Raw genomic sequence first — 26,867 nt, forward strand, 5'->3', positions numbered from 1 at the left:
ACAAAGAGAAAATGAGAATGAATTAAAATTACAGAGGCATGACCAAAGGTCCTTCACGGTCTTTGTGGCTTGGACGGTCATCTAAAGTAGGTAGAAACAGACTGCACCGGTCTTTCTTTCAAATGAAAAGGAGCAGGTGCCATGTAGTGAAATGTAAACAAGTATTGATCTACAGCAAGAAATATAAATGTAATGGCGTGTAAACAGAGCTTGATCTTCATACACATGACAGAGGAACAAAATGTATCCAATGCCAACATTTATTACTATAGTGTATTCCACGTGGGACTAGCTCGTGAGTAGGTAATTTGGGTTTTTTTTATTATGTTTTATTTAAACAAACAATTATCGGAAAATTTATAATCTGAACTTAGTGATATTGTAACCTTAGGAGTTACATATAAATAAATATAAGCCTCACAAATAAAAAATATCCAACAGTTCTTTCGAAAAGCATACAGCTGAAACACAATAAAAAATCTGACTAGTCATTCGTAAATATTTTCCGGAACACTGCAATAAAACATATTTAATACTCGTATTTAAAGAACAAGGCTTTCATTGCTAATTTAATGTGATTTTATACGTTAATACACAATGTCATCTGCCACAAAGTATTTACCAGACCGTGGTAATATACTACATACAGATTAAGCTATAAAAGTGTTAATGAACTCGATTTATGGTAGATAAATTTAACTACTGGTTAATTCCACATTTTACAATGCAGTGTTATAGCTTTGAAGGATCCGGAGAAACCAACCAAAACTCATAAAAATAAAGTTGGTTGGTTTGGCGGGAAAGCGGAAAGTGCTTCTACCTGGAAGTGAGTTTGGGAGGGAAAACCCCCCAATACCAGCCTTACGAACATGTACACATAACAATATGGTCCCAAGAAGAAATCTGATCCCAGGGCTTCCCGCTGCACTTGGTGACAAGAAAGTGTTTTAACCACTACACTACCGGAAGGAGACTATAATTTTCTCCTCGACGATTGGCACGCATGCGCAGACCGTCTTTTAGTTTGTTCTGTCAAAATATAGTGTTTTAAAAGATTGACTAATTTGACTTAAAGTGTTATGAGGAAATGGTTTTTTATTCATGTTTTCATTTTTATTTTTTCTTGTTATGAAGAGTTATCCTGTGTGTGTGTCGGGAGGAAGGTATATATATATTTAAACTAGTAAACTCGTCAAGTGTGCATGAGACAGACTTGTGTCTAGGTTGGTGTTAGTGTTTGGGTATAGGTTTATGTTTTGGCAGGTTGAATGAGCTGAGGACAAGTTGAGATTGGTTGGGGATAAGGTTTGTTTGTTGGCAACAGCGTTTGGATGTGCGCACCTGCCCAGGACGGGTCAGCGCCAGGATGTCGTGGGAAACATATAGTCGCTACCTGGCGCCCCGCAAACATACAGCATGACGTAAGCAACGTAACAGGAAGAATGGAAAATAATCACTAGGTAAACAGAATAAAACTGTATGCATGCACTTATGTCAGGTATCTACGGGCAAAGAGATGCTCGTTGTGTTACATTAAGCAGACGTACTTCTAGCAGACTTTGTAACTGCCGTCCTCAGCCATGTAAATAAAACAGATCAACAAGTAAGCCGGTAACACAAAACAAAAAATATTTTCACTTACGCACGCACATATAAACACACACACAACACACACACACACACACACACACACGTGCATGTTTTACATATGCTTGCAGATGTATATAATTAATGCGTAAAGGTGTTTTTGTCAATGTCAGGCTACAATCAAACCTTATTAGTCTTCAATCAGGCACGTGCGGAAAAGGTGAGGTGAAATAGAAATCGAACACTTATCAACCTTTGTTTGATTTACGAAGACGCACAACCTGGTCTGCATTATACCTGCAACATCTGCACAAGCAAACGCCTCTTCAGTTGCGACACACCTCACATCAATCCACGAAACCTGTGCTTGTCCTTCTCTTCCTCCATCCTGTATCCCCTACCTATACTGTCCTTTGTCCTGCATGAAGTTTTTTTTTTAAAGTCAATGCAAAGCTATTACCTCACACGACCTTCAGCTGCACTTCTAATTAGCATGATTGTGATTTTGTGTACGTGTGTGCAACAGCTGTCGTTATTAGTGCCTCAAACCGTTATGAGGTCAGAGGTTCGACATTGTCGTCTACATTAGCTTCCTAGACGGCAGCTGTGTTCTGATTGCTTCCACTTGGAAGCGTCTAGCATCTGCAGCAGCCAACACAAAGGACTTCATCTCCAGTCGTCAAGCATCTGATGAGGCCTAAAAATCAGCTTCCACTTCGCCAGTGCTAGAGCATCTGCAGCTGCCTGCAAAACTACTTCCACCCCGATGACATTCGTCACCAGCTGCACAGGACAGCTGCAGGCAAGATCTACAACAAGCGAGTAATAGTCAGTCACAAAGTAATTTGAAAATTTCCCGGCATCGACAACAAAACTACTTTCTTTCTCCAAACTGTTGGGATTTAGTCGAAAATACATCGACATGAAAAAAAAATTAGCAACGCAGTTTTTTTCGGTTGTCTTGAGTGTTCGGCACACTAAATATTTAAAGAATATTTTCAACGCAATTAATTATTTTCCTTGTTTTATTTTAACTTCTCAATTTTGCTTAATCTTCTCACCCACTTTCCCTCGGACTTCATTCAACCCTGCATTGTCTACACAGGTATGGAACGTCTAGTGAATCACCTTGGTAACGAGCTCGTCACAGAGAAAACACTTGATGGAGTTGCGAAAACTGTTCGTGTACACAAAGACAGTAATTGCCTCTCGTTTGCGTCCTTGTACCCGGCATTGCATTGCACTACATTCTTTTACCATTGATCAGCCACAGAAGCCCTCCATTGTACAGGTATTGCCCAAGTTCCTGTAGAAGTATTTAAAGTAAAGTCCACAGTGTGCAAACAAACAGGTCGCCACACTTTCTTTTTGTTTATTCCTGGGCCTCAACACTTTTAAATAGCAAGAAGCCTGATAAATATTTACCTCGTTTTCTAAATCTGGTTACATCTACCATCAGCAAATTAAAATTTGCCCTCATTTTATGCAACATTACGACCTTTTCGAGGCGTCAACACATGAAAAATATGTGTTGTATCTTTTGGCATGTTAATAATATTTCTATAGCACACTTCCAGCTACATACACAGAGAGTTCAATTGACAGTAAAGATAAGTACAGTATTGTGCCATAGTATACAGCAGTGTACAGTATTGTACAGTAGCATAGTTTGTAGACTGCAAATACAAAGCGGATTGGAGAGGAGTAGAAGGAGAAAATAAGATAAACAAATTAAAAAACCGAAAGAATAAAAACAAATAAAGACAACCAAAACAAAGACTAAAAACAAAAACAATCAAAAAAAAAAATCCAAAAGAAATGAAAAAACCAAGAACTATAAAACACAAAACCCCAATAATAAAAACAAAAACAGATAAAAAAGAAAATGCAATATTGTATAGAAGTATAAAGTAGCACAGTTTTGAGACTACAAACAACTCTGGCTGAAGAGAATGCGGGGAGAAGTAGTGTTTTATACCAGTCATCTATATCACAGCAAGGCAGCCAGGCCTGTAAACAGATGCCACATGCAGAGAAACAACAGTGTGACCCGGAAACGAGAACTGAACACAGGACACCCAACCTTCACTATTGGTGACAGGCTCTAACCAATGCGCCACCGGGCAGCCCAGGACAGGAGAAGGAGGATAACAAAACAAACAGCAAAAATAATAATCAGAAGAAAATTAACTGTAAGAGAAAAAAGACAGAACAAAACGATACCTTTCAACAAACAAAATAAACCAGAACAAAGTAAGCAAAAACATAAAAGGACCCCCCCCCCAAAAAAAAAAACAACAAAAAAAACAAGACGACTCTCGTGTAACTCATGTAGCGGTATTCGAAAAACTCTGGTTTCATTCCAGTCCCAAGTACAAAGTGTCGTGCCTACATCCACTGTAGCCTGGGTGAAGACAGGTAGAAGGTTTACACCGCCTGGTATCTCGCACCGCACCACTGGTGCTGGCACATCCGCGGCAATAAAGTGTTCCGCTTGGACGGCCTCGCTAATGAACAGCAAACACTTCGCAACACTGAGAGGCCCGAGACGACCATGTCAGAAATCCTAAAAGTTGAACAAAGAGCCACTTTTCTCCCCCAACATTAAAGGTCGTCTGTGAGAATCATGTCAGTGTTATGGTCCAGGAGATGGATGGCAGTCTTCTAGTGTCGCCACAACATCCTCAAACTTCATCATCAAAGACATGGCAGCGTTTTCATCGCCCAGCAGAGCACGTGATGCACGAAAGAATAGCGACACTGCACTGGATTGATATTTATAAGAAATTTATAAAAATTATACAAAAAAGACTCGCAAGAAAAGGCACTCGGGGAGAAAGTAATTATGAAGATGGAAAATATAAGAACTTAGCTAACGCTATCGCCACAATTTCATTTGTTGTCTTCCCTCTCCTCTCATTGAAATCATCTCTAGGTGAAAGCACTTTGTCGCCAAAGCAACTTAAAAACCAAAACAATCGAGTGAGTGTGTATGTGTGTGTGTAAACAGTGTGGTTATTCCAAATGATCAGAGTGGTGTCAACTCATCCACAGGAAGAGTGCAAATCACAGGCAGCAGGACACAATCGGCCTCGTCTATTTGCGCGAACTACAGGCTAAAAATAGCAACTACAGTCTAAATATAGCAAACTGGACACTAAATATAGACTTCAAGTTAACATTCACGGAAGCACATCAAAGACATTCTTTCAAACTGAGCTCAAAATAGATTTTCCAGAAATCCGATCATGGTTTTTCACGCGAGTTGTCCTCCCGAAATAAAAGGCTTTATTTTCACGCGCATAGTGGGAAGTGTCATCCAACAAGACAGATTCGTGGTACATGTATAGGGACTGTGGAGAAGGTGCTGCTCCAGACAGTAAACACAGCCAATAGGCTCAAAATACCTCTCCACGCTACGCTCAGTCGTGTCTCGAAAAAAAAACTGTAAATATAGCCCCACGACCTTTCAGTCGCCGGTAAAGTGTTAGAGACCGCATTTTTCTAGAAGACATCTTTTTTGTAAAGAGGGTGGCTGCTTCACTAGCTGCTAAAAGCTTCCTTAAGGTCAGTAAAAGTACTGAAAGGTTGCAGCGCCACACGGGCATCGAACCTGCATCCCTGGCTCAGACGGCGGTGCTCTAACCATTCGGATATCCACCACTATTATACGGGTAAGGGGCAGCATAATGTGTGCCCAATAGTCATATAATAATAGTATTTCTTCTAGTCCAACGATTTACATTTCATTCATGACCGTTGGGGATTTTCAGGACAAACATCATCACCAAATACCGAGATTATATTCCTTTTAAAAGATAAGAAATTATATAAACATAATGAAGGTTTTCAAATATGCCATTCGTAGCACTTGGGTGGGCAACAGCAATGTACCCAGTAGCGGTCGTCTCAATCTCCTTGTGTGTGTCTTGTTTTTTTTTTGTTATTTTTTTGTGGTTTTTTTTAAAAGGAATGATCTTGTTCTCACAACTATAACAAGACATATTTCTTAGTACCAATATAAGAAAAAGTCACGTGTTTCTGACAAATGTACACGGTGAGAACGATCCGTTTCAAAGCGCTGCAGGAGGCACTTTATCACACGTTTACAAAACATCATCCTCCATTGCTGCGGCTGGAGGTCTAGAAACGATAACTCTGAAACATAAACCTCTCTGGACATTGTTAACTTGAAAAACAAATGTTATTGCAAGGTGAGACCTGGAGATACGATCCTGGCAGATGGTTGCCGCCTGGTGATCTGGCAACACCAACAAATTCACGAGACAATCCCCAGATGACCAGGACACAGCAACACGGGGACAGGAGACAAATCCAGGGCCAGAAAGGCGAGGGTGTTAAACATGAACACTATAAAATATGAAGCGCGCACACACGCACACGCACACACACACCGTGTCAACGGCGGAAACAGGATAATCACAAAATTGCATGAATGACTGCAGATGACTGTCGCTGCTGGAGGGATGCTCCTCCGCCACCCAACCTCCCCACCCCGTTGTTCATCCCCCGTCCTGACGGCGACTGTCGCAACGACGAGGTTGGAGCGACGACTAGTCCCCGAGGTTCGGTGTCACTTTATCGCTTATCGATCAGGTTCTCCGTGACCTAGCTTTTCCCTCCCTCTGCTGCGGTTATGCTCGCAGCTCTACCATCCTCCTCTCATCCTCCTCCCCAACCCCTCCCCCGTCACGTGACCGAGCCTCTGCAGCGTTCAATGTCGACAAGACATGAAGCGGCCAGGTGTAGTGGCACGAACTGCACAGTCGAAAAATAAACAGATGGAGGGAATGGAGGTGGTTATGCTAAATTTCTGGTCTTGGGGATTGTAAGGGGCATGTTTGGTAGACATATAAAGCAGAGTATTATCTTCTCTCTCTCTTGTGTCGGCTGTGATCTCAGTTCTTTACACGCCTGCTCGACACACGTGGTGTTTAGATGCACAGTATGGCCTGCACCATGTTGGACAACATGGCGGTCACATCTACTACATAACAAAACATTTTCGTCAGTGACGTAATCGTATCATCAATATTTTAATTGTCATTATTGTTATGGCTGCGATACTGGTGATGGAATCCTAAGGTGGCGCTGATGTTATTGCTGTCGAGGTTGTTGACGAAATAATAATAATAATAATAATAATGATGATGCATACCTCTCATTACAGAGAGAGCTCAAACCATTTACCAAAAACATTCTACTTAGCTATTTTGATGTAAAACAATTCCATGTTCTTTGCCCAGAAGGGATATGGTTCTGAACATCAACAGGTTGATATCCATAATTATTATCATTAAGTTTGTTTCCGTTTTCAAACTCGTGTAATTGTTCGTTGTAAGGCAAGAAGAGATGAAGAGAGAAAATAATCAAAGCTGGAGTTCTGAGAGTCTGGTGGTAATGGACCAAGACAATGTAGCCACCCCAGCTTGTCTTGGCAGCATCTTGCAAGCCGTGAAGCCTCGCGCTGGAAGGAGGCAACAGGGAGGTATACTGTCAGTTTGTTCTTCACTTGGCAAGAGAACAGTCTAGATTCCGAACTCAGACTGCGAGTTGAAGACAAGAGCGATAAAATGGAAAGAGGGGGAAATGACAGCAGGAGGCAGTTCGGGCTGAGGCATGATGTAGGTCTCCCCATCGGAGGATGAAGAGCTGCTTTCTATCATTCCGCAAGATGGTGACTGCGAAAGCTGTCGGCGTGCATGCAAAAATCACTGCGCATCTTTAGTGCATGATGCTTTGGCAAGAAATGTGATGACAATTACAAAGTGTGGAACCAAACGAAGAAAAAAAAGAAACAAAGGAAAGGAAAGCTAAAAATGTAATGACAAAAACATTAATCACACACACACACTGACAATCACGTGCTCAAGCCAATGAGAGTGAGTTGTGTTCACAGGTGTGGACTAACAGTGCACAGACTACTGAACATGCTTCGTGTTGACCCGACAAGACTGGAGTGATGCACAGCAAGATGATGAGAGCGAGGAAGCAGAATAATATCGTCGATTCTTTCTCGGCGGCAGACAGCTGGGTATTCGGGGTTGTACTCGGTACTAGTACAAGATAGCGCGTTCTTCATTTCTTGAAGCTTCTTCCAAACAGCGCGATGAAAATGTAGATAAGGATCAGAGATCATAAAACAGATAACCAATGTAGAGAAAATAGGAAAACTAAATTGCGTGAATGCCAAAACAAAAACAAACAAACAAACAAACAACAAACAAACAAACAAAATAAAAACACGAAAACTGTATTGTTGTTTGAAATGATGTTAGAGTTTTCTTCTCGAAATATTTCTATAGAAACGCATGCAAGTATCGTAATACTTTCTTCTTACAAAAACCAAGATTAATTTATAAAAAAAAAAATTAAAAACAATGCTCACCAAGTTGAATGAAACAGCTGGCCCCAGACTAGAAACTATGTGAAACCCCGTTTCCTTTAATGCTGAAAACAAAGTAAAATCTTGTTGCAGACAATCTAATTAGTTATTTACCAGCTGTTCCATCCGATTCAATCAAGCGCGAGGTTGACTGGATTCGACACCGAGGTCACGATGGAATGTTTCGTGAAACGGATACCAAGGCCTGGTACATCTCGGCGACTACCTGGTAACAAGCTCGAGGACAGACAGAAAGACAGACGGACGGACGGACGGACGGACGACAGACGGACAGACGGACAAACAGACAAGCAAATGCATATTTGCACAAACACAAAATGGCGGTGGACACTGCAGCAACCTTCTGACAGTTATGGAAAGCAAAGTGCACAAGTCACTGCAGAATATTTATCCGGAATTCATGGAATGTCAAGAATACATTTTGTGTGTATGCCTCATGGCAAAACGATCATCTGATATTTACTCTGCATGTGACTCCCTTTTGATTTGGGGATGCATGTTTGTACACCCGACAGAAAACATCTACTAGTATTTTTTTTTTTTGCCAAATGTCCCACCATATTGCCGACAGCATGGCTGGCTGGCTGGCATGAGATAAAGCACATGCAATATGGCGAAATGATCCACTGGGAAACTCTGATCTTTGGACGAGCTTGAACAGTATTTAAAGACATCAACATTTACACAGCAGTTGTCGTGCGTCGTAGTCATGCAGCGAGACGTGTGCACAACGACACCAGTCACACCTGACGACATCGATCTTATCTATGTGTCACGCAAACGAACTTGATGATGAGGCCTGTTGGAGTGTGACAACCATGGAGTATTGTCTTTAGTAGATGTGCACCTTGATGCCATGGTGTGAACTCGCTGCATGAAGTCCGGTTAGAACAATAACTATGGTAAAAATATCAGATGTAATATTGTTTATTGTCTGAATAGAAAACTGTTGCTACAACAACCAATTCCACACGACACAGGATGACAGAAACAGTAATTAATCAGCGTTTTGAATGGCAACCACTCGTCAGGTCTCTGAACTTACTTTTGGAAACCAAATGTTACTGAGTTCATATGGATTTGGTAGAAGCCGGGTTCTATGACACTCTGACACTAAAAATTAAGCTAATTAACTCTCTGACTGTGAGGAATTATTTTAATGGTAGATAAAAATAGAAGTCAGCAGAAGATGTCAGGACAGACGACGTGAGAGATGAGAGAGCTGCGGACCGTGGTGCTGGCCATGGAAATAGCCTCACAGCCTTCAAAAGCGCTCGCCGTAATTTCCCATGGTGCCTTGCGGCGTAATGAGCCTGCATGCTAGCAGCATGCTAATGGCTGGCTGCGGGAATTGTAGCCCAGAATAGTCTGAGTATAGAGTACCACCACCACCACTACCTCAATACGACGTCAGTCGACAACACCATCAGCAAGTCTTTTCTTTCACGGTCGTTGTTTTGTCATCAACATGAAGAATTTCATTATATAGCACGTGAAGAGAAACACAGCAATAACATAATATTTTTGTGTGTGTGCTTGTCTATGTCTGGGACACAAACAGCTCGGACAAGCAGTTGGAGAGTTAACTGTCAGTCACCAAGTATTCAGCCTTGCAGACGAGAGCCTATTAACCCCTTGGCCTTCAAGCTTGACCTCATCGCCTTTGATCCATGCAGCCTATCTGCAATTTAATTTTCTCGAGGTTATCACTATGAATATTCTGTGGTGTAAGTACATTGCTCGCTGATGCAGAAAGGATGACCATGATGATGGTGGCTGATAATAACATCGTTACAAGTTGATCTAGTGCAGAACTTAAGTGCTTGGATTTGAACCTACATAAAATGTTACACAGGAAATATTCCAGTGTCCTATATATTAGAAGAATTGTGTAGAATCATCTCTCGGGTTCAGCGAAGAAGTGTTTTGAAAGTGAAGTAGGCACTAGAAAGACCACAAGCTAAAGTTTGAACTTTGACCCTATGACAGACCAAAGCTAAATATCTCTGGCAAAACATTAACCGGCTCGCGCATGTACACAAACACAAACAAACGACATAACCGTCAGCTCCCCCACTAACACATTTAAAATATTCACACTCCATTCCCAAGCAGGCTGCCAAGAGGATCAACAACAGCCCAAATGGCAATCCCCAATCAACAAGGAGGAAATCATGCCTGGGAGAGAGAGAGGGAACAGGCTACACACAGGAAAACAACATCAGTCAACGCCTGCAGCATATACACCCGCACCACAACTCCTTCCTACACTCCCCCTCCCTCTCAAACCCTCCCGTCAGACAATATTTCAAGGTGACAGACAAAAACAGACGCGAATGGTTGTGGGCTCGTTGGACTGAGAGTTGCCGGCCTTGCCCGCGGACATCCACCCCATCCCCACCCCACCCCCATCCCCACCCGCGACTTGTTGCGAGGATCCCACACCCTCCCGGTCTGTCATCTCGCAGAACCCGGCTGTAGGACAGTTTGGGATCGTCCGATCGATTTTGTTGTTTCGTCGTTTCTTAAAGCTGATGCTCCATCTCTGCTGCAACAGTTCGTCTGTTTGCAGTCTGCGCCATTCCTTTCTTCCAGTCTCTGTGTTCACCATGTCCTGTCTTTGACAGTTCTCACAGCGAAAAGCCTTGACTGGTACTCAGGGTGGCGGGAAAGCAATGATCAAATCATATCGAACTCGTCTCTCACTTTGTTATCCGAGTTGTTCTCTCATTCTTTGCTACCTTCTTCCTTTTCTCCGTTTGTATACAGGGGTATGTTAGGGTATGCGTCAGGGTTATCCGCCAGGCATGTAAGTGCGTATGTTTGCGTGTTTTTTCTGTTTCAGTATTGTTGGGTAACAACGTGTATTTTGGAAATATTGTAGATTTTTATCGACTTCTGCTGTTGTCATAAATCTTTCCTGGAGACTAGAGTGTTTTTACTTAACGAAAGGGAGCCTGCATGTGATGCAAACAGACCTCACACAGCTTGAAAAATGTGCTGTCATGTTGTTGGCAACTGCTCCCATAAACAATTTATATAAATTCACACATACTCACACACTCATTCACACACGCTCACGAACATCCATGTCCACAGGCAGTTGAAACAGTTTTCAAGAGCGAAGTGTTGTCACTGATACCTGAATGAAATTTGCTTGAGTGGAAAACCATGAATTAGTCTATGCAAATGTTTTTTAACATCTGACGGGAGTGAACAGTATGAGATACGGCTTGTCAAAATCTGAGTGGTTAACCTGCTTTTATGTTCGAGATAAAAGCCAAAGAATTTCATCATCAACGAAACCCCCAAACGTTTTTTCGTGCAGACATTGATGGAAGACTTTGATCCTTTAAAGGACCTAGGGCTTGTTACAAATTTTTTTTAAAACCTAAACCACTCTAAAGTAACAAATTAAAAATTTTCTTTTTCTCAAAATCGTTCCTAAGCCGTTTGAAGGTTCCGTGCGACGACGTGTAAAGCTCAGCAAAACATGATGACAGCTTATGAGGACGTCCATCTTGTGTGAGCACGGACTGGCCAGACGCAGTATTCATATCGAGGCTATAACCTACATCCGGGTGTAAGCAAATGCCGGACACAGACCTTGACTGACCTATAAGTCGGTTAGAGAGTTGAGGTGAATATGCCACCAGTCTTGTTTCGAAGCTACAATACATCTGAAGAGCATGTTTTACTAGCTCTGTTCTGGTTGTCCCCCATCGAAGAGGACTTGTTTCATTTGTTTGCCTCCAACTGCCGAGACGGGCAATATACTGTACTGGGAATGTACGGTAGCAGACGACTTGTTATAGTACTGGACGATTCCTGTTGACAAGGCATAAAAGCTGTAATATCCGGCATCCAAGTCAATACGACTGCCTGCATCCTCCACCATACAGCCCTAGAGACCAAATCCACAGTCTCCCTTTTGTCATGTCCCAAGATGAGGTCCTTGTCCTTCATGTACATCACACCGCGCTCCACACACAGAAATGAGCTCTACCCGTTTCACTGTTTATTTTATGAACTAGCGAGCTATTCACAACTGTCAGAACATGCATCTGTTTTAATTAAAAGCCATCCTTTTATGTGGCAGGGACAAACATCATCATAATTTAATTTTGATTAGGAAGCTATTGGCGCGCTCTAGTATTAAAGTCGATAGCAATCTCCTGAGATTTTGTAATGGTGATTGCAGACAAGAGAGTATAAAAGTTCATGTCCAACATTTATGAATGATTAAAGTGTTAAAAATATCGATGGCTCGATAGATAGATAGGTAGAAGTAAAGAAGGGTTCTTCCACTTCGAACCCAGATGGTCATCAGGACGGATGCTCACAAAATTGGACTTTGGCCATGCTGCCTCCACAGTGTCCACACCACGTATACAAGTCATCTTTCACTCGTCAGACAGCAGACACCCAGCTGCCAGCTCGCATCAACAGTTGTATTCTGCGTCTTGCCTAAGAATTGAATTGTAAGGGCTGGTTATCACGTGTCTCATCACTCGGCGGCTGAGAGAGAACAGCCAGCTCATCCCACCATCACACGTCATCTCAACAAGTCTCCGATTCATTTCACTGGTAAACATTCCGCAGTCACTACACCAAGTGCTTGTCTCTCCTGGCGCTAACATCCACACCGACAATATGGCTGCTGTTGTGTCTAATCAGCTGTTCCCCACTGCTTCACTCTTCTCTACATACGATATGTTCTCCATGCCCCATGACGTCTCGTCTAAGGGGTTAAAGACTTTTAGAGCTTATCCAGCTAAATGTTAAAATATGGCAATCGTCTCAGATCGTGACTGTCAGATACGATGTAAGCAGCTCTGGGTATGAGGCTGAAAGGCCCTCCCACCTCAACTGTCAGTTGGTTTTCCCCTAAATAAATTTCGGGGTTGGGATTTGAGCGTATAACTCTTGAAGGGCGCTGCTAAGCCTTCACCTATGGAGACCCTACAGGGAAACAGCTGGTTGTGTCCGTCACAAATGTCTTTGTCAGTCGCAGCTGCTCACATCTGTTACGAATCTGTGTATCAGTCACAGCTGATAATGTCTGCCACAAGTGTTTACGGACGCCGTGCACGTGTGGGATGCCGCTGGTGGTGTTGGCATACCTTCCTCGTCTCACAGGGATGCTGCAGTGCTTCTGGGACATTTTTGTTTCATACGCTCGTCTGTCAAGTCGAGGAAACAAACCATCAACCTACTCATCACGCACGCAAACGTGACGTCACAGCCGAGTTGTAGAAACAACAACGTAAAGCTACGTCACACATAACAGTCGAAAGACTAGATGTAAAGACAGAGACGAGAAGTTAAGCGAAATCAAGACATTTTGCCCTCGTCTGCACCATGGTCACGTGGTCACTAATGAGACTTTTTGCATGAACGACTTTACATACCGCAACATGGTAAAAAAAAAATGACGGAGTGTTTGAGGAATGTGCGTGTGGATGATTGCACCGATATAGAGATGGATGGATGGATGGGTGTGGGTGCACGCAGGTAAGAGGTAGGTTCACACCTTTCTGTGTAAGGACAGCTCGTCTTCCGCTTCCTTGTCCTCCCCCTGGGTTCAAACCTCTGCCCCGCCATGTAACTCGTTGTTACGTCACATCAGGTTGCTACAACATCAGTCTGTCCAGCGGAGCAAGAACACATTTCTCACTTCCCTCTGTTCTTGCACAGACTTGCCAACCTTTGCCTGTAGGCTAAGCAAACTTCTTTATTTATTTATTTTGTCAGCCACTCGACAAGTCGAAAACTTCTCTTTTAGTCTCTCTCTCTCTAGTCTTGTTTTTCTTTCCTAGCTGCCGCATGAACAACGCATGCTGTGTCTGTTATCTGTGAGTGAAAAGAGATTAACCCACTGTCTCTCTAAAAAAACCCACATACTCTCCTGAGGAACGATTGCATTATTTAGTGTTGTTGCTTGCAAAAGTAACAATAGAAAAAAAATTACACGTTTGCTTACATTTACAGTATATGAACTCAACTTTTCAGATATTGTATGCATACAGTGCGCAGGAAGCGGATAGTTTGCTATTCCCTTCTGTCTGCAAACACTCCATGGATAACAAATAGATAGGTATGCATGCATATATATATATTTAAAAGAACGTTTAACGATATCTTTCAGTTTGAAATTCAATTCTCTTTTTTAAATTTTGTATCTGAATTTCTTTCCGTCAGCTTTGTTTTCCCTCGGACTTAGTTGCTTTTTCTTTTTGTTTCACAAAACGTGGATGTTCTGTCATTTTTTTCTTTTACTATTCAATCCAAAATTCAAACATGACACTTAGAGACTCACAATAATACTATATATATATAGAGAGAGTTAAACAACTAGAGAATATCTATAATTAACACCAATCATGCATTTTAAATGTAATCAAAATAAAATAGTTTATTATTGCCTTCAGACGATTCTGGAATGTGCAAGACCGATTTCCTAGTGGTTCCCTCCTCCTATTTTACCCCTTCCTTCCTTCTTCACTGCCTGTATCCTTGTACCTAGTTTGTATCCAACTCAACACTAGGATGCTCTCAAACTTTATTCTCTGTCTCTCAGAGAACACAGATGGCTCAGTTCTTAATTAGAATCCGCCAGAGCCTGTCTAGAGTCAACAACACGGCAACAAGGCATCTCTGTGAGTGCTCCCCCTCCCTCTCCTCCCACCCGCTGCTCACCGCATCTTGCAATAACATCTATGCATTCTTGTCTACTTGTGAGGTTTAGGAGGAGAGCCAAGATACCCGCAGAGAAATAACGCGGATTTATTTTGTTTATTTTTAATTTACTGTATTGTATTTTTGTCCCTTCCCGCTTCTTTTTGAAATCTTCAGCCAGGTATGTCATTTTTGTAGGCAAGGTGTGCACGTATTTGTCTCTGATGAAACAAACAGAATAGCAGAAGCTTTCTTTTTTATTGTCATTATTTTCTACCGTACTTATTTTAAAGTGACTATTTCTGACAGACGGTTTGGCAAGATGAAGGAATAAAAAGCCGTTAGGTTTGTTTTCTGAATGCGCAAGCAGCAAATAATACAGATTGGCATCATCGACAACCACACACATGCAGAGACAAAACAGCAGACAGATTAGGAGGAATGACAAAAGCAGGCGAAAGATGGATTGAATGAACATATATTAGAGTAAAAAGTTACTAATCTTTCGCTTTAGTTTAGAATTTCGAGAACCAGACACAACGCTCAAGAAAGGTTCAAGAAGTGTGGACATGACTGTCAAGGTGGAAGGCTAACAAGACATGAGTGTCATACTATTATAAAGTCAGCTTTTTATGCGAAGTCAAACTAAAAATTGAGTCTGAAGTGAGCATAAAACCTTAAAGTGAATCTGAATGGTCAAAGAGACAAACCAAAAATGTAATTTTTCCCTCGGCCATTTACATGCAGTTCCAGCCCCAAAATTTAGGTTAAACTGGAGGATCACACCACAACTTCATATTTAAATTGTAGGATGAATGCCAAGTATAACTGGAACTATAAAGCATGTCTAGAAATGAAAAAGTAACAAATGGATATTTTCAGAAGAGCACGTGCTTTTTCCTCTCTATCTCTCTCACACACCTACGTGTTCGTAACAGCAGACTTGACTAATGACTCTTCAAGTAATTGCACTCATCTTACAACAGCATTCTGCAAGCTTCCTAAAACATTTCTTTAAAGTCAGTTCCAGTACATTCCTTGCAGAAAGCAAAGTAAACAGAGGAAGACGGCGCTCTACCTCACTTCTTGTGGACGGGGGCGGCTTCATCAGTAGCTCATCCCCTGGACCTTCAAACACAGACACGAGTGCTGCTCAAACGATTTGCCGGAAAAAATACAGAAAACAAGCCGAATGGTTGGTAAAAACAGAGTGTGTTGGCGGCTGCCAAACGTCTCGGTCGATGAGGCATGAAAAAATAAAATAAAAACAAAAATAAATAAATAAAATAAAACAAAATAAACGTTTTATTTTTGCGTTCCGTCCATCATCAAGAAAATGGCCGTGTAGCGGCTTAGACTGGTAACGAGAAATGCCCTGCCCAGCAATTTCCTTTCTAATGTAAACTCTCAGGGAATTAGTTTTTAACCTGCGATGTTTGTTTGTTTTTGTTGGGATGACGATATGATGACAGCAAGGGAAGAGAAAAAGAAAATAAATACGGCTAATGGGTTGACCCTCACACGCGTAGGTCATCGGTATTTGTACACGTGCAGCTGTTTGCACACACACACAGACGTGCACACACACACACACACAGACACACACACACACACACGCAGGTTTACAAGTTTGCAACAGGGAGCCAAGTTGGACTTTGCCAGCAACACACAGGTTAATTGTTTTTGCACAAAGGTGTGGCATCCTGTCCCGCTGTGAGAGTGATTTCCCTGTTTTCCCCTCACCTGGGGAGGTGGCTGCAGAAGCCAGCTTTGAGCACTGTCGGCATGACAGTAAAATATCTGTAACATGACTGTTCCCTTTTAGAGCCAGCCTGCTTACTGATGAAAATAATTACTACCAGAGGAAGTACTCCAGCCTGAACTACCTCCATGTCGTTTTTAAAGATGTGTTTAACGGTAACAGACGTCCTCGCCATACTTTATGGATGTGCATATGGTTGAGTATATGTGTGCAGTTATGTGTATGTGTTTTATAAGGGTAGGGGGCGGGTTATCGTGTCATGTCATCTCTGTGGTTGTCTGTGAGAGCTATAAACAACACATTATCGTGGACACGTGACACGAGGCATTGTTTGTGAGCGATAGTTGTGTGTATTCAGGGTGTTTGGGTTAGGGAGCAGGTTACTCCGCACGTGCAAGACAAAAGTGCGAAATGTAGTAGGGTGGCTGGTACATAGTCCCACCATCCGGCAAGTTTTGTTCCTCCAGTTAAGTCACGAGAACCGCCACGTTTGGAAAAGGGAAACTGCACCTCACCTGAAAGGTATGGTGTGAAAATAACAGTCTGAAATTACATTTGAACTTGTCATACAGCAGGGAGGGGGAACGTCCTGCCCACCAAATAGTTTTATCCAGCCCGACAAGGCAACCGTAGACTTTAGTAAATCTAAGAACTGTTTTCATGGCAACATAAATTTATATTTCAATGGATCATTATAATCATGAATTTTGAGAGACAAGCAAGAAACGTCCATTAAGGGATAGACAAGACACACAGGAGTGCATAGTGGGACAGACACGTCTGTCTTTGGCTGTCCACGTCTGTAAGGACGGTTCGAAAGCATAATGCATGCATGTGACCTTTGCCCCAGGCCAGGGTGCACCACTTCCAGTTTGATGTCGGCTGTTGACACGCGCGGTGCTCTTCGACCAATGTCGGCCCACACAATAAAACAGAAAAATGATCGCTGACATTGTTGTGTACTTTAGTCAACAGTTCAGCCTTACAAATGCCAAACATTATTCTTTTATGGATTGCCGAAGAACGAATAAAGCAACAAGCTTTGGGCAATAAAAATGAGTCTGGGCTTAGGAGCTTGTATGTGCATGTGTAAGCATGTCTGTGTGTGTGTGTGTAGCACTTTGTAAATGCCATAAACTCTTTGATCAGGGAAAACTGTATACTAAATAGTTATGATAAATTGTTAATAAAAATGTCATTATTAATGCACTTTTGCTACACAACCTAAAACTAAAAATTTTGCATCAGACAAAAATCTGTTGTTACTATATACTCCACTGTGTGTGTGTGTGAATGAGAGAGATATTGTAATAAAGATAGGAATATGCGTGAATATGTATGTTTGAATATCTCATACACCTTAGGGTGACATTAATAAAAAAATCTTGAATATTGAGAATCACATAAGATTCTTTGTTTAGCCACGTGTACCTGCGAAAATCGTAAGCTTAACAGAGTTGAACTTTTGGAAAAAGGATTAGTTGTGTATTTTATTACTGTTTTGATGCATTTTATGTGCTCCAACTGACATTAATCTTGAAATCGATTTTTTAATTCTTTGTTTATATTAGCTAATTCAATGGCAGTCTATATTTTTTGGCCTTTAAGTAATTTTTTGAATACAGACAAAGCTATACAAAAGAACAAACACGATAACACAATTATTATTCTACGTGAGTGCTTGAGCTGAGGCGAGTGTTTTGACAACATAAAGGACTCCACATGTTGAATTCCCGAAGCAGGAATTTCAAACAGAAATAAATTAATTGTTAACTTTCTTATGGGTTGAGGGGTTTGGTCTTTTAATGAAACGGAGCGCACCCTGCTAATTGTCTCCACATTTAGCCATCTAAAAGGTCGACTTGCTTTAAAAGCAGAGATAAATGGATCTTTTCACACAGAAGTATCCACACCTGGATCCAAAGTGAAATCTGAAAACAAGTTTTATATTTTACAGCAATCTCATAGTTGACAGACTTCCTTAAGAAGTATTTGCAGGGCTAAAAATACCCATGCACAAATGTTTTTTTCACTCTATTGCTTCTCTATGAATGTCAACAAAGCAATTAAAGATCAATGACACATCCATGGCCACAGTCTCACACATAAAGGGTTTTCTTTGCCGTCCACCTCAAATCTCAAGCATATCTCGCCATTGCTCGCTGAACTACAAAGGCAACGAGATTACAAGGACATTCAGATGCCGAGAATGTCACGTTTCTTCGCATCAGAAATGAGCAATACTCTCTCTCTCTCGTGCGAAAGGTTGGTATTGAACCAAAGCACTTGTCCCCAACATAAAGAGGATAGGGTGTCTTGGGTTCAGATCCCGTCTCGAGTACTGTTTACAGCGGCGGTCGACTTGGTTGCCATGACATAACCTTATCTGCTTTCTGGGCGGACAACACTAATGACCCGCTTCTCTATCACCCAGTGACGTCACATGAGTTCTCCCATTCGCTCGTTCGTCCGCTCGTTCTCTTAGGAAGGCACGTAAACATTCTCTTCCACCTTTCCAGGCACACACCTGTCCAAACATTCACGAACACACATGAAAGATAAAGCACTTCGGTACTTTATAATCAACATCTAGGGACATTCGTTTCCTGAAAAATACTTCAGTTTTTTTTCACTGAAAAGAGAAAGTAGCCATCAAGCCCTGAATATTTTTAAAGCAAAAATTATCTCAATGACACACAGATATGATAGAGGAAGGAGTTCAGGTTCATAACCATTCTCAAGCGTGTGTGTGCGCACATAATCACAGCAGTCCAAAGCATCCAACAAAACTGAATGCTCATTCTCCGAGACAGACCGCGCCGGAAGTTGATGGCGGCATCAGCTTGGTGCCGCGTGGCAGCGCCGCCTAGCGCCAGAGTGATCTGTCCTATCAAAGGCCTCCTGCAGCTACCCGGTCCGAGGTGAACCTAAACAGACTTTTTCTTCACCTGGGGGATCTGCAGGCAGGTGCAAGTCATCAGACGAAAATAACAGCGAAGGCGAATAATGGCGGCGGAGCGAAAGAGGTCAACAGAGTAACAATAGAGTGAAAGATACAACAAGCAAGGACAGCAGAATGATACGATTGGCTAGCATACAAGTATAATATAAAAACTTGAGACTGGTCTCTGGGGAACGAGATGTTTGCATCAGAGACAAAAACAGAGGTTAGCCAGACGACATTTGCGGGAGGACGACCTCCGTCACCCTTAACCCCTTCACCCTCCCTTCTAACATTCAGACAGGTATTAAGACATCGAGTAGAGACATATCTCAAGAGAGTAAAGGGACAAACCTCAAGAGAAAAACAGCAAAAGGGAGTAAATGGACAAACTTAAAGAAGACACAAATAAAGAGAATAGAAACATATCTACAGAGAACAGAAGAATGCAGACGGACGGGCAGTGAGAGGTATAGTCAAGACAGACATAGGAAGACGGTGAAAGAAATGACAGACAAACAAAGGTAAAAGTGAGATAGAGACATTCCTCAGCAGACCGTGGGATATGTAGAGATATACGTAGACAGGCCGACAGTAGAAATAGACCTAGAGAGGAAGATGGTGAGATTAACACAGCTATGCAATGTGGATAGTCAGAGTATAGTACACACACACCTGCTCACCCAAGTGAATTTAAGCTGCTGACAGTTCACTATCACGTGTTCATGATCTTAACAGCGAGCCTGGTGGCAGGTGCAACAGGTCCACAGGTGTTAGAATCAACTACGCAGATTCCGTCCTGTCCTGACCTCGCCATCCCGTCCTTGACATGTCATCTTGGTGGTGACATAGATGACCTCACCATCCTATCCTTGATATCGTGTTCTTGATGACCTCGCCACCCTGTCCTGGATGATGAACTGCAGCTGCACAGCTTCTTTGTGCTTTGTCTCGGTGGCGCCACTTGACCCCGGATAATGGCAGTCACGTGATGCACTAAATAACAGACTTCTGACACCAGTGACCGACGACGTGTAGCGCTCGGTCATCCGACTGGGTTTGCCTGACCCTTAACCTTAGGTCACCGTACACTCAGACACACGAGAACTGACCCCGGAACACACATTCACGCCAGACTGGAAAAAGAAACAAGACATCGAATAAAGTATTCACGGAGATGAACAAACAGTCCAACAAAGAAGAAAGCCCCAAGTGTAGGATATAATGTAGGGTGGTAAAAGACTGTGATTCGTCAAAAATTACATAATTTTAATGTGAACTCGCAGAATCCCCATTGCAATCAACCTTAGCATCTCGTATGACATTTATGATGCCCTCGAGATAGGCAATCCCTGAAAATTTGAATCCAAAGCACTAAAATTGTGATAATATAATTATTCATTTAAACAGATCCACGATGAAGTTTTCAACATCAGTCGCCTTGCTTGAAGTCCTTGCTGCGAGCAGCGCGCCTGCAATACAGACCCACTTTTTAAAAAGAGTCTAATGAAGAAGAACATTTCTCGGAAGGGAGGGGTCGTGATGGGGAAATTGCTAAAGAGGAATCCTCGAAACCAATGGTCATCCCCCATCGAGCTCCAAATAACTCTGAACAGCCTCCGACATCATTCACGCGCCCTCGTCGGTCTAGGTGGGTGGGTGATGGGGTGGAGTGGCAGATGAAACCCTTCTCACCTCCCCCACCCTTGTTGTGTCGGACACACAGTTCAGCTCTTCTTTGATTTCTCCCCACCTCAACCCCCGCCTTCCCTCCCCAGACCTTCATTCTGCGAGCGCGTGCAGGCAGTAAAGACAGAAGGACGTTTAAAACTGTATTGTCTGCAGCAACACCGGGTCGTCTGCTCTGGAACTTTTAATGCAAGAAAATTCCGGTAGCAGACACAGACGCCTGGTGTATTACATGTCTAGCATTACTGTATAATTCACACTCATAATTTACATTTTTTTGTTCTTATAGTTATCTACAAAATGGCGAAAGCCTTCCTCGAGAACTAATCAACAGGGGAAAACAAAATAAAAACTCCACAGTTTGTATAAAAAAAAAGTACACGTGAAAAAAATTACATGTGAAGGATGTTCATGTTCTCTAGCACAGAAACTGCGTCGTAATATTCTGAGCACTGTGAATTTTTTTTATGTTGGGAAATGGATGGGCAGCAACTTATGTCACGTGATGCGAAGGAATCGAACATTGAAAGAGCTTGAAACACAAAATAAAGGATGAATGTTTTCTTGTTGTCATCAAGTGAGCCAAAGATGAAATAAGTGAATATGCCAAAGGAGTTACCTACCTCGTACACGTGCACTTCAATGGAAGTCTCCCAATATGTAGCTAGTCACACCTTCTCGTAATTCACTTTTATGGACACACACACAAACAAACTGCAGGCTGTAGTTATTGGATGGAATGGTGGCCAAGGCCGGCAATACAGAGAAAGCTGCTCTACCTTCGGCCAGTGAATTGAACTCATATTTCAGGTGTTGCGACAGCAGTGAAGTCGCCGCCACCACCGTGGAGCTGACGTACGGCGGAGCTGATGGTGGACGAGCGCTCCGCTCCCGACGTCAGCAAATAACCTTTCAGCACTAAGTCCTCAGCGGTTGACACAATTGTGTGGCCGCAGTCACGGCAACGACTGAAGCTACAACCAGACGTTTATGGAGCTGTCATGTTGACAGACTTTATTTCCGCCATTATCAGCTCGCCAATATTCCAGCACATGGCTTGCTCTCAAAGTCTGCGCCACACTTGGGCTGCACACGATTTATGGCGAGTTGAATTAACCTGTGTGTTCATCGGTGTGCTCCTGTGTTTTGAGACCCTCTTAGCCTCGTGAAGATAAACACACCAGCATAGGTATACGATGTGAGTGTTTGTCTGCACGCGCAATACCTCCCTTTCTCTCACAGACACACACACGAACACATCCAGTCTCACGGACCGATCGACCAGCGGACGGAGAAGAAAGACTAACAGACAAAAACTCGCATACATTATGTACACTGCCTTTGGCAACTTGTCTACTTTGAAAGTTTTCGAATAATCTCACGTTTATGCACGAACATCGCGTCCAACATAAATCTCCTGTCCATTAATAATCTTGAGCTCCCGAGGTTACCTGGTCATCTGACTCCCAGACCTCACCTGTCCGTCGGGAATATCGTGTTGGTCCTCTACAGGGCTGACCAGGATGGCATAGTATGTTGTACAGACGGATATGTACATACAGATTAGATCATTTTAGGGAAAAAGTACAGAGAGAGAGAACAAGAAAAAGCGATGTTCTTTTTTTATAAGGAAGAGGTATGTACCTCAACGGTTGGTCAATGTTGATAAGGGATGTATATAAAAGATACGACAGGTTATATTGCTCTGATTACCTCTCTTTTCCTCCTTCCTTTTATTTCACATATATTGTTGTTTAATGTATTAACACACACACAAGCGCACACGAACACATACGAACAAACGCATTCCTGCTTGACTTCATCCTCGACTACAAGACAGAAGGAATGCAAATTTTAGTCACCAGCCTCCACTGCCTCATCCCATCCACCACCCCATCCCGCCATCAGAGTTGTAAGACAAACTAGTCAAGAGAAGCTACAACCACTACAACTACTACAACCATCGCAACCACTCACCTTCCACGACCTCGCCGTTGGGAAAGACAACCACCACCTTGTGTGTTCGGCTGGACATGTAGATGCGGGGCCTGTCCCCCTTGGGCTTGAGCTCCATGCTGGCGACCGCAGATGCAAGCAAGTGTATCACAGACTACAATGGACAGGAAGCGTACAGGCAAGCCAACAACTGTCCGGCCGGTCATGGAATGAAGTTAGTACGATGTACAGTGTACTCCTCTACTTGCACACATACACACACAGGTCTGCACCTTGCACTTGAGCACCTGTCCAAACAACCGCTACACGGACCTCCCATTGCTTACAGAAACTGTAATTTTATTTTTGTTATTATTTTACTGATTTTTCTTTCACGTCCTGATGCCGATTGGCAGTTTCGATGTAATTTTGAAAACGAAATTTCCCCCACACCTAGGTGTGCTCTCACAAACTGCTTTATCCCTTGTCGGCGTGACGTGCACATCCACGTGCCAGTCCACGAAACGACGAATCACAGACACAGACTTGTCCAAGAGAGGAGGCAGGACTGCGGCGTTGGAGGGCCACGGTCCTCACCGACATTATCTCGTGGCACTGATGACGAAACACAAGAGATTTCACTGCACACAGCAGGTGTCTTGCTTTCTCCCCCTTCCCACCTCCACTTCACACCTTATCTACTTTCATCTCGCCGCTCAGCACGCTCCGTTCCCAGGTATCCATTTTTTAAAAGTAAAACCTGACGAAAGACGAAAAGTCTGTGACGCCATGGCGACTAACCAGACGGTAGGTGTACCCTGACCATCCGACAGTTTACATTTTTCCCCAGAGTAAACTACAGAGAAAGTGAAAACGAAAATCAGCTTACTCACATCTGCTTCACGATTTTCTTTTTTAACGTAATATTTACCACCAGGGTGGAGATGTTGTTGTCAGAATTTGAAGGGTAGTATCCACCCGTAATGGTTCCGGCACCAGCTTTCAGCTGCCAGAGCACTCAATATTCGCAGCAGTTAGCAAGTGGCTTTGGCGCAACCGTCGCTTGAATGCTTGAAGGCGGGGGGTTGGGGGGACGAGAGAAAGAGAGACGAAGGCTCAAGTGGGGAGGAAGGCAGTGGAGGCTCGAAATTTTTGGTGGGAGGGGAAAAAAATCCTTGCAGAAGCTAATTCGAGGCAAATCAATCAATGATGGAGATAAATCAAGCACAATTCACAGGAGAGCGATTGCACTGGGAGGCGTCGCCGTCGCGCGACAGCACGAAGCAGGTGCCAGCAGATGTCCTGGAAGTCTGGCTGCAGCAGCAGCAGCAGCAACAGCAGCCGCGCCAACACGCTGCCGACACTTGACGTCACAGCACCGGGTGCACGGCCGGCTCACCTTGTCACAGCACATGCTGCAGTGACGTCACCATGGAAGACGAACTCGTGACCTTGCAATCAACCTCCACCCCGTGTACACACACAGTTCAACAAGCGATAACCTGTTTCCTCTCCTACTAAAAAATGGATTTTTGGAGTAATTTTTTTTTTTTACACGACAACAGGCTCGTCATAACAACAGACTTACCATGACAACAACAGTCTCAGCAAGACTCATTGAAGTGTGAATGATCCGGCGGTTCAAAGGTCAAAAGCCGCACGAGCGTGCAACGTAATGGAGAGAGGGGAGAAAAACAAACAAACAAAATAATTCTGTTGTTTACGTCATGAAGTTTTCATGAGCTCACAATGAAAAGCTTGTAGCGTCCACCCTGAATGACGGGAGCTTTACGGGTGCGACCAGGGAGTGTGGGTACCTGCCTTGACGGCCGGGTGCGGTGGTCACGGAGTCTGCTCCGCGGAAACGGCGAGTCCCAGAGATGGATGGGTGTAAGTCGACTCCTCCGTGCCTGGAAGTGCGAGGGTAGAGAGAGTGTTTTCCCCCGTAAACACCCGGGGAACTCGCTTGGCTCCGACACCGCTTTCCACGGAATTGTAGACAATGGTAATCGATTCCAGTATCACTGCCCGCTTTTTGCATATTGGCCTCCAAGAAGTCTCCAATGTGCGCTTGTCAGAGAGGGAAAGGAATGGGTATTGGTGAAGGGAGGAAGAGAGAAAGAGAGAAGGAGGGTGCAAGCCTCCTCACTTCCTTTTCACCCCTACCCTACCAGCCTCTCGTCCTGGCGATGACTGACGATGAAGAGTTGCCAATTTCGTCGAGTCGACCTATTTTGTTGTTGTTGTTGTTGTTTGTTTAGTCTGTCACAGGAGGGATGGGGGACTTGCCTCCTCCACAATGTCGGAAAGGCGGACTCCTGCACGAGCGTCGGTAATCAGTTACGAGCGAGGAGGCGGCGTTGTGTCGAGGGGTGCAGGCAGAGTGGCACCACCATCACTACCACAGCAGCAACCTTTGGACGACGTTGCACAGTTCCAGACCTGCTGACATCGCTACGTCGTCAGTACGGCTTCGCATCGTCCCAATCATCAACAACGAGGATAGGTGGCCAGGGTGGGGTGGATTCGGAGGGAGAGAGAGAAAGAGAGGGGAAAGAACGTCACGTGCAGATGCAGCAACTTGGACTGCGTACACACACGAGGGTGAAGGGCGAGAGTTGGCGGATGGGAGGAGAGCCGTATACCACGTGATCTCCCGAGTCGGCCCGCCCCTCGTGCTGTGTGGACGGACTGTCGGTTGGCGGGTTAAGTACCCTCCACGGATCAAACGGCTCGGCTAGCAGCCGACGAGCACCTGGAAACCTGTCAGCGTCTCAGTTTCCTCACTCACTCATTCACCGCATCTGCTGCAAGCAGGCCATCAGTTGGCGTGCGGCTAACGCAATGCAACTCCATTAACACAACGCGTCACCAGGATCCTCCACCACGGACAGTGGTAGTGTCAGTGAGGGAGATGAGAGAGAGAAGGAGAAAGAGAGAGAAGGAGGGAGCTGTGTGTGTGTGTCCATATTGCGCTTTAGGGACGAGGTTATACTGAGGACAGCGTACAGACACACTGCTGCTGATGCTGTCGTGTTGTCGCTGGTGTTGGTGGTGCTGCTGCCGCCGTTGCATCCTCCTCCTTCGTCCCCCACCACCACCACTGCGGCTTGGCGTTGCGGTGACAGACTGTCCGTCCACCAAGACCTGCTACAACCCAGCGCCGGTTTCATTCACCGCGTGACCAGCTCGTTACGTCACACGGCCTCCATTCTCATCCCCTCTCCTCCCGTCTTTCTCTCTCTCAGGAAGGAACGGCTCGTCTAACGTCGTCACGCTGAGACCCTGCAGCCATCATAGTTCTTGAGCTGTTGTTGCTGTAGTGGCTGATATTTTTTTTTTGTTATTATTCGCAGACACGTTTTCCTGACATTGACGTCGACTTGGATGACAGGAACGTCCATGACCTATGACCTACGCGCTGATCACAAACGTATCGTCTGCATCTCCCATAGCCGAGTGCCACACACCTCCCACCTCAGTCTGGCACTGAGACCATCTGTACATCTGTACATGCCTTGCACTATGTTGATGATGATGTGCGTGTGAGTGTGTATCGGTATGCGTGTGTTAGCGTGTGTGTTAGCTTGTGTTGAGTGTGTGTAGAGGGTGGTGAAAGAGAGAGGAGTGGGGGAGGGAGGAAAACACACGTGGACGATATGTCAGTTGGATATGGAGAAAGCACGGGGGATGTTATCAAAAGCGATGGAGGGGCTGGCTGCAGGAGAGAAAGAGAGAGTGAGTGAGGGTCACGTGGGCGGAAAGCGAGACTTCCGCCTTGAGCCAGCGATAACCATCCACTTCCCCAATCTTTGCAGGTGAGAGGAGACGAGCAGCTATGAGGCAAG

General features: G+C 43.9%; 1 protein-coding gene across 8 annotated transcripts in view; it reads right to left on the reverse strand.

Annotated features, from left to right (window-relative positions):
* LOC112572337 (calcium/calmodulin-dependent 3',5'-cyclic nucleotide phosphodiesterase 1A-like) overlaps positions 1–26,867 on the reverse strand; it is a 229,742-nt gene that overhangs the window by 62,363 nt on the left and 140,512 nt on the right. The window contains exon 1 of one of the 8 annotated variants that reach the window (XM_025251986.1): positions 23,062–25,820. The exons of the other annotated variants lie outside the window; for them this stretch is intronic. Within the exon in view, the coding sequence (XP_025107771.1) occupies positions 23,062–23,158 (97 nt within the window). The 5' untranslated portion in view covers positions 23,159–25,820. Of the gene's footprint in view, positions 1–23,061; positions 25,821–26,867 lie in introns of those variants that run through there. 8 annotated transcript variants of the gene reach the window in all.

The sequence above is a fragment of the Pomacea canaliculata genome, linkage group LG1 (genome assembly GCF_003073045.1).
Source record: "Pomacea canaliculata isolate SZHN2017 linkage group LG1, ASM307304v1, whole genome shotgun sequence".
Classification (NCBI taxonomy): Eukaryota; Metazoa; Mollusca; class Gastropoda; order Architaenioglossa; family Ampullariidae; genus Pomacea; species Pomacea canaliculata.